The sequence below is a fragment of the Euphorbia lathyris genome, chromosome 1, assembly GCF_963576675.1.
Source record: "Euphorbia lathyris chromosome 1, ddEupLath1.1, whole genome shotgun sequence".
Classification (NCBI taxonomy): Eukaryota; Viridiplantae; Streptophyta; class Magnoliopsida; order Malpighiales; family Euphorbiaceae; genus Euphorbia; species Euphorbia lathyris.
This window is the reverse complement of record NC_088910.1, coordinates 116,444,883-116,453,754: the sequence shown is the minus strand read 5'-3', so window position 1 is coordinate 116,453,754 and position 8,872 is coordinate 116,444,883. Positions and strand designations below refer to the sequence as shown.

The 8,872-nt window shown below is 35.5% G+C and overlaps 1 protein-coding gene across 4 annotated transcripts; it reads right to left on the bottom strand.

Annotated features, from left to right (window-relative positions):
• Positions 1 to 769: 769 nt before the first annotated feature.
• LOC136210750 (probable DEAD-box ATP-dependent RNA helicase 48) lies at positions 770 to 7,987 on the bottom strand. Of its 4 annotated transcripts, XR_010678187.1 has the most exons (12): positions 6,841 to 7,983; positions 6,537 to 6,643; positions 6,140 to 6,195; positions 5,831 to 6,055; positions 5,489 to 5,695; positions 5,303 to 5,389; positions 5,058 to 5,153; positions 4,764 to 4,979; positions 3,934 to 4,116; positions 3,261 to 3,550; positions 2,135 to 2,268; positions 770 to 1,065 (listed from the first exon to the last, which is right to left on the bottom strand). XR_010678187.1 is itself a non-coding variant. In XM_066002140.1 (10 exons), exons 1-10 carry the CDS (start codon positions 7,872 to 7,874, stop codon positions 3,320 to 3,322), a joined length of 2,442 nt encoding a protein of 813 aa, XP_065858212.1. In that variant the 5' UTR covers positions 7,875 to 7,982; the 3' UTR covers positions 2,893 to 3,319. The 4 variants fall into 4 exon arrangements, 2 of the variants coding, with proteins under 2 accessions (XP_065858212.1, XP_065858213.1); XR_010678186.1 differs by lacking the exon at positions 2,135 to 2,268 and having other exon boundaries at positions 772 to 1,065; XM_066002140.1 differs by lacking the exons at positions 770 to 1,065; positions 2,135 to 2,268 and having other exon boundaries at positions 2,893 to 3,550; positions 6,841 to 7,982.
• Between the last annotated feature and the right edge of the window lie 885 nt (positions 7,988 to 8,872).

Genomic DNA, 8,872 nt, shown 5'->3' with positions numbered 1-8,872 from the left:
CCCGATAATTATTTTCTATCTACTTTATCAAATTAAAAATCAAATTTGATTGAGTTTATTAAAACAAAATAAAATATACTAACCTTTTAAAAACTGGTGACAATTGATACAATTTACCCTATTTTTTTTGATGCATTAGTTAAAATGTGAAAATTAACTTCCATTAAAAATGTTAGACCTATTAAATATTTTCACATAAAAAAAATCTACATACGTGGCGAATAAACTTTGATACATAAAATGTGTCAAATTCATGTGTCAAAATATCAACATATATCAAGAAGATAACAATTTTGTGGTTTCTCCATTCAAATTGAATAAAATTTTACCAATTGAATTAAAATAATTCAAAAAGACCAAATATGACTTAATAATAGATCTCGGGTTTAAATGATAAAAAAATTTAAATAAGTAAAGGACTAAATAACATTTAAGCCAAAATGTTAAAAAGTTGGAAAAACATATGCATGTGAAACTACTATTTTTTATTTTAAGAAATAGGACAAATTTAATGATAACGTTTTAGAAAGAAATGCAGGTTTAATTTAACTAACATTAGTAAATCGGTTTTAGCTCTATTTTATTGAGATAAAGTTGTTTGAAAGGTATAATGTGACAGTCAAATTTAGAAAGGTTAATACACATATTTGTCATTGTATTTTTCTGTTTTAGCACATATATCCCTATATCAAATAAACACATAAATATATCCTTATATTTTTCAAATACCACCAAAAATACCCTAATTTAACAAACTAAGTTTATTTGACTAACGGTCCAATACACAGAAAATACCTCCCATTCATTGTTTGACACTTGTACTCCACTTAATCAATTTAATATTTTTATTACATATAAAAAATATCTCTCATTCATTGTTTGACACCTATACATAAAATATATTCTTCCATGTTCTTCCTGTTAGTTTGATACAAAATCCAGAGCCACCGATCTATACCGCCGTCGTTCTAATGCCGCTTCCGATTTCCACCGCAGCTCTTCCAGACCGCCTCCGTTCTCCATTGCTTTTCTTCTCGTGATAAAGAAAATTCTTTCTTTCATATCCTAATTAAAAATAAACCAACATGTGTGTTTAGTTGTATTGCCAGAATTGAAATTCTGCTAAGTTTCTTCTTTAATATTACAACAAATCATAACTAAAATTTGATTGTTAATTTTATTCTTTAATTGTAGGGCTGTAAATGAACAGAGCCGCTCATGAGTGGCTCGGTGATCGGTCGATAAAAGCTCGGCTCGACTCGGCTCGATTTGTAAACGAGCCACTCGTGAACACGATTTACTGGCTCGGTTCGTAAACGAGCCAAGCTTGAGCAGGTCAAAGCTCGGCTCGAAAGCTCGCGAGCAGGCTCGATTAGAACATTTATGAACAAATTTTAGTTTTGTAGAAAACTATATAGTTTTGTGTTAGTTCATAAATATCTAAACTTAATATTATTTCATTTGCTATTAGATGAGTTCGTTCACAAACATAATAAATGAGTAATAGACGAACTATTTGTAAGCATCTTGTTTATTTATTCACGAACTTTGCTTGTGAGCTTGTTCATGTACACAATTAAAGAGTTATTTGCGAGCAAACTTCACAAATATAATTAACAATTTACTCACAAACAATTCATGGTTTGATAATTTTCTTAATGAACTAAGTCCAAAAGAGGATTTTGGGCTCGAAACAAGCTCGAAGCTCGGCTCAAGCTCGTTGAGCAAGCCAAAGCTCGGCTCGGGCTCGGCTCGTTAATTTTATAACAAGCTCGGCTCGGGCTCGAGCTCGTTAATTTTATAGCGAGCAAAGCTTGAACAGACCAAAGCTCGGCTCGGCTCGGCTCGATTACAGCCCTATGTAATTGGTTGAAAGATGTAGGAAGGAAGAAGAGCCAGAACTAAAATTCATAGGTGAGCCAATGAGAGACGGCCGGTGACAAACGACATACGAAGGTGGAGATCAGCAGCAATAGAAATCGGAGAACGGTGGAGGTGGAGGTGGAGAAAGTTTGATTTTATGGTCTATGTTTTTGGGATTTTTTGCAAAGTTTGATTTTATGGTGTGTGTTTTTGGGATTTTCTGCGTGGAAGACGATGCATTTATTATATGTGGAAGATGATGAAAGGTCACCTGCAGTTATCAATGGGGCCAAAGATGTGAGTTACTTTGACACAATTGTCCAAATTATTCTCCAAGCTGCATCATCCTTTGAAGAAGCCGTTTTCAGCCATGAAGGAAGAACTCAAAATTCAGCAGCACACAACCTTGCAAAATGGGATGCTAATTTATCTTCTCCTCATATTTTGTTGAACCATGTCCCTGCTTCTATTTCATCTTGTATTCTCAAAGATATTTCTAATATTTAATACAAGGTTCTATTATAAGAAAAAAATCAGTTAATGAGCTTTTTAAACTGATGAGCTGGGTTAAATGAAAAACAGGTGTCAACTAATCTATGGAAGGTCCTTTTAATAAGGAGGCTGACCGTGTTGACCGTTAGTCAAATAAGTTTAATCTGTTAGTTTAGGGTATTTTTGGTGGTATTTGAAAAATATAAGGATATATTTATGTGTTTTTCTGATACAGGGATATATGTGCTAAAACGGAAAAATACAGGGACAAATATGTATATTAACCCAATTTAGAAAAGGTAGATTAAAATTAATCTTTCTTAAATAGATTATATTCAAAGTCCATCAACGTACATTATCAGCTATCCTATCAATAGCAGAACGAACTTATTTTATGTTTGAATAGGTAGTATCAACATGATTAGATCTGTTGAAATTCAGACCAGTTTCATTATAGAAAAGAAGATATTTGCAGCTCCCTAATTTGTTCACATCAAAACAGCATATTTGTACTACTAGATCATTGAGTTTCTGAAACACAAGAACACAACTACTTGAGTGCTCATTTCGCTAATACGTATCGAACAGTTGTACAAGTTATATCGTAACATTTTGCAATTATGACAAGGCACATCAAAGTGACGAAGAAATCACAGCACGGCTCTTATATTGGTTTGCAGAGCCCAAGTCTTTGGGTATAAATTGTATGAAATAAATGAATGCAACAGAGATCAATTTACAAATTGCATAAATCCTATGGATGTGAGCCTGCTATCAGATCCTTTGTTCCTTAATCAAAACTCAGAATATGATCATGTGAAGCCAATTCATGTGAAACTAATGCAATACTAAACATTAAACGCATGGCATACGACTAAGCATATACACGAGTTTTCAAGTTGAACCTGGATCTTTGCACCATTGTAATCAGCAGCTGCTTCATCAGGCTGTTAGTAAGTAAGCATTATGGTCGGATTCGGATACCAGGAATATCTTTCAATCCCATTTTTAGTGCTGTTTTTCTGAACAGGGAAGGAGGCTTTTGCAAACCTATTGACTCGGAAAATTTGTTGGCAAGCTCAACGAGCATGGTTTTATCCCTGCCAATTTGCCTGATTGAGTTATAATAACCTAGCCAAGCATGATATGCTGCTTCTTTGGTACTACTGTCGATCTTTGACATTGAATCATCCACCTGAGAAAGTAAATAATCTCCAAAAGGTCAGCAAGCACAGATATGAATTGCAGTGCTTTATCAGTTTTTCGTGAAGAACTAAACATGTTGGGTAATATCCAATATCAATATGCTAACTATTGATGCATATTCAACTTAAGAAATACAAGAAATGTTGTATCTGTCAACAAGGGCCATTTGAAAAAATTAAATCTATTCCGAAGTTCAATGGCATAACGATATGGGTGGCCTCAATGAACTTCTAAATGCCACGTAGATAGTATATACTCTTTCAAAATAAAAATGCCACTGTTCTATTTCAGTTTAAAAATCCAACACCTGAATGTTTGACTAGAATTCAGTATATATCCGCACAAGCAGAAATACATCAGTTAGAAATGTACCTTAAGTTTAGTTTCTGGATCTATGAAAGGTGAAGAAATTTTATCAAGGGGCAGGTCTTCTAATTCATCCAGGAAATACTCTTCCCAAGGCGCAAGCAATAAGATCCCCTCTCCATCTTTGCCTTGACGTCCTGTCCTCCCAAGACGATGTATGTATTCTTCCCGGTCATCGGGGACACCAACCTGATTATTATAATGACAAACACATTTCATTCTGGCGGCCCGGTCGCATTACGCGTCCCCGCTGAGCGAGGGTCCGGGGAGGGGTCCCACCACAAGGGTGTATTGGGGGCAAGCCTTCCCTTGCCAATTTAATTGGCAAGAGGCCGCTCCTAAGACTCGAACCCGTGACCTCTGGTCACACGACAACAACGTTTTACCGTTGCGCCAAGGCTCGCCCTCTTATAATGACAAACACATTATTTCACAGAAATCATAAATGAGGTATGCATAGTAAAATGCAGAATACAACCAGTTTTTCATATGGTAAGCCATTTTTTTCTTTAGCTCCATATCATACTAATACAACCTTCTCTCAGGAAAAAAAAACATGGTAAAATGCCTCCAAACATCATGCAAGTCCATGCATTTTTCCCAGAATTACAAAGTTAATTGCTTTCTTGTGTCGTCATAAATTATACATTTTAGTAGTTATAACCAGAAAAATTGAGCCAATTAAGTTATCGCTTGAGAAGCATCACAACATCAGTCCAATTCTTTAAACTTGTAGCTGTAATCATATAAAACATTCCACAACAAGCCTTTGTTATACCATGTTTAAGATCTTAAGCATTCAGGCAGTAAATAAATTTCTCAAGCTTGATAAGTACCTGAATGACCAAGGTAACATCAGGATAATTCATTCCACGAGCTGATACATCAGACGTAACAAGAATTAAACGTTTGGATTCCTTGAACTCGTCAGAGACACGAGCTCGATATAATTGAGGCTTTCTAGAGTGGATCTCCCTGACATTCAGTTTCATTTCTCGGAGAAGCATGTACATAAGTGATGTTACCATCGCAGTTGTACAGAAAACAATGACCTGAATGCAATTTAAATGTCAAAGCCTTATAAAATACATACCCGAAAGAAATGTCATTTAGAAAGAAAAAAACAATACCTTGTACTCAGAAGTTTGTAGAATATGTTCTTTCAAGATATGATGCACTATATGAAAATGCCATTCATGTGGAACGACCAGCAAAGACTGCTTGACCTGCATTTAGAAAGTCCACATTCACTTCACGGCATAAAATTTCTGCTATGAAACCAGCATCTGGATGTTAAGTTGTTAAAACTAATACATTTACTATAAACTTCCCAGCTGTAAGCTTACAAGGCAAGCAAGAATGGTCTAGTATATACCTTAAGAGGAGTTTCTACACAACCCAGGCCTACAGTGTCAACAAAATCATGCTCCCTTTTCAATACAAGCTGAGATATTCGGCGAACCTGTGTACACATGGTCCAACAATATCTTATCAGAATACAGTCATGAGCATATAGATATCTGATTTGAACCATCAAGAAAGGGATCAAGGAATCTCAGACCTCCTTTGGAATTGTTGCTGAGAACATCAAGGATTGCCGCTGCCGGGGCAAACAGTCAACTAACTTTTCCACATCTTTCCGGAAGCCCAGGTCTAATAAATGGTCAGCTTCATCAAGAATAAGCATCCTCAATGCCATCAAACTCATAGATAGACCACCTTCATTCTCTATGTGATCCAGCAGCCGACCAGGAGTTGCAACAACTATCTATGAAAAGGTTCAGAGAAAATGATATAAGTTTGTGCTATCAATTAGAAAACTAACATATTATTTCCCTTATGCACATGAACATACTTCATGAAATGAGTCTTCAGTTGAATCAAACATAAAATAAGGCCCAACCTGGCAAGGATCTGATTCCAGACGTTTCTGATCATCCTTGAAACGTGTACCTCCAATTAGCGTCAGCACACCTATGCCATCATGGTACTTCAGCATTGCATTTGCTTCTGCAGCTAACTGACTTGCCAATTCTCTAGTGGGGCAGAGAATAAGAACATATATTGGAGCCTTCCGTGGATGTCTAGTGCCACCTTTTGATTTCAAAACTGTTTCAATTGCAGGAAGCTGTTTGTGTTTAGCAGCGAATACACATAACCTTAAATGTAACAGGTTAATTCAATGGAAAATGCCAAGGAAGTTGCAACATACCAAAAAAGCTGCACTTTTTCCAGTGCCAGTTTTGGCTTTAACCAAAGCATCTTTGCCTGCTCTAGCATCAAATAAGAAATATATCTCATAAATTCACATTATTGAAAAATAACAATGCTACTCTAACAAAATAAGGTAATCAGATTAATAAATTTTGCATCAATTTCTGAAAACAGACGCCATCACATATATCAATCGATAAAAGGTTCAATCTATTTCTAATTCTATTCCTTTTAAGAATGTTGTCTTTGTTCATTATCATGCTGGTTCCTTCCATGTAACAAAAAAAAAATGAGAATATCAGGCACAATTTACACTCCCAATTATGAATTAAATGACTACACTATTATAGATAAATTGCAAAATTGAAGACAAAACATTAGCCACAGTAACACACCTTCTAGGCTAAGAGATAAAGTAGCTTCCTGCACTCTGGTCATATGAATATATCCAGCTGCTGTGAGCGCCTTCACAGTCAATGGAGATAAACCACATTCATCAAACCTGAAAAGACAAGACAGGAATCACTTATTAACAGATAGATCACCAAATATATAGAGTACCCACAGTTGAGATGCCACTGTTTTTCCTAATACTACAGAGGTCTCCTCAAAATCCTTTTCCATAGCAACAAAACAGTGGAAAATTACTTATATTTTTAAACAGCTTAATACTGAAGAAGGAGGAGGGGGAACCCTTACCTTTTCTGGCTGAGAACAGATTCCTCCCGGACTGTATCACTCCTCTCTGCTTCATTTTTAACCAATTTTTTCTTTCCAAGTTCATGCCTAATCAACTCCAACTCCTTTTCGAAATCCCTCTCCTTCTCAAGCTCCTTCAGCGGCACTCTTTTTGTAGTTTTCACATCGTACTTCCCTAAAGCAGCTCTACTTCCGATCTCTCTCACACTTTTCCTTCGGGTTTCCCTGTTGTCATCTGATTCAAACCCATAATCCTCATCCTCATCATCACTCGAAGAACTCTCATTTCTCCGGAAACTCTTGAATTTCTGAGGAGAAATGCTTCTCTTCTTAATAGAACTACTAGCATTGTCACGCTTCTTAGCCAAATCAGTTGCTATATTCTTCACCGAAAGATTTCTGGAGCCATTTTCTAAAGCATCATTACTTGGAGAACTCTCATTCGTATTAAATTTGGTAAATGGCTTCACCGAATTACTTTTAATGGCAAAATACGAGCTTCTCTGCACTGAATAATCCCTTGCTGTTGTATAATTAAAACCATAGCTCGGATTCACGCCCTCACGCCCTTCAGTCAATTTTCTCAAATCAACCGGCGAATTCATCGACCCAGGCCGTTGATTCGACAGAATCGGTGCAGGCCTTTCATGGCATTTCAACGGACCATCTTTTTCATTCCATAAGTCCTCAGCGCCTTCTTTCATGAAACGATCAGCCAGGGCTTTGACATGGTCATTGGGGCTCATAGGGCTGTAAGACGCTGTGTCAGTATCAGGGTCGGAAGCCGGGTCAGGAATTCCGGCGACCATGGCTCTAATTTGGGAACGGACTCTGGCTTGGTAGACCTGCTTCTCTTGTTCGAGGAGTCGTTTTTCTTTCTCTTTGGCTCGTTTCTCGTGCATGCGCTTCCACTGCCACTTGTTGAGGCCGCCGGGAAATGTCCGTGGCCCCCCACCCATAAGCCTGGTGAAGATTCGACTTGGGAGATGGTCCGATAGAGTTCTGGATCGTTGAATTAGCATCGGTAAGTACATGATTAGTCGGCTGGACGGAAAATGAGGGAAATAAGGGTTTAGGGTTTAAGAAGCCGGTAATGCTTTGGTAATTCTTCTACGGTTCTTCTACCGTCAAATTCTTGTCCAGTCCTTCTACCGTGACGTGGCAGTAAATGAGAAATAAAAAGAAAATATATAGAAATAACCTAATTTTACCGCTAAATGGTGTAATTTTATGGCAAAAAGTATTATTAGGCCCTGATTTTTTTGTTCATTAAGCTTTTAATTTTTTATTTGGATACTCTATATCATTTATTTTTGGTCTCATTAAACCTTTTATGATCTAATTAGTAAATTGTGAACATTTAATTTTATTAAAAATATATTATTAACTTCATCTGTATTTGAAATTATTAAAAAAATATTTTTTACAGTTTCAATTAAGGTTTCTATAGTTTTTCTATAGACACATTACACATTCAAATTAAAATATATAAATTTCGAATTCAGGTATAACAAATAACAGTCTGTTAACCGAATTTTATGTTCATAACTTACTAATTTGGTCATCAATGGTTTAATGAGACAAAAAAAAATAATAATTAGGAACTTAATATATCCAAATAAAAGATAATAATAGTTTTTGCCTAATTTTATTTCCTGCGTACTCAAATTGTGTGGATTGTCCCATAAAAAAAAGGGTCAATTACATGAATATCATAATTAAATACAAAATTACAATTAAATCATATCACCAAACTTAATTATTATTATGTCATTATTTTCTATATATTATGATTTTACATAGTAATTTAAAGATTCTAGACTCCAATTCATAAACTATAAACCGTAAACAATATATTATAGACTTCAAATTTATAAATTTTAATCTTTAAATATATTAAAAGTACTGATTTTAACTAATTTGACATAATCCAAAATTATGACTTAACATAGTTGTAAATAGTTTTTAAAATAGGAATTTCTGTGTAATTTTCCCTAAAAAAAATTGTGTGGATTGCATACATCATTTAAAA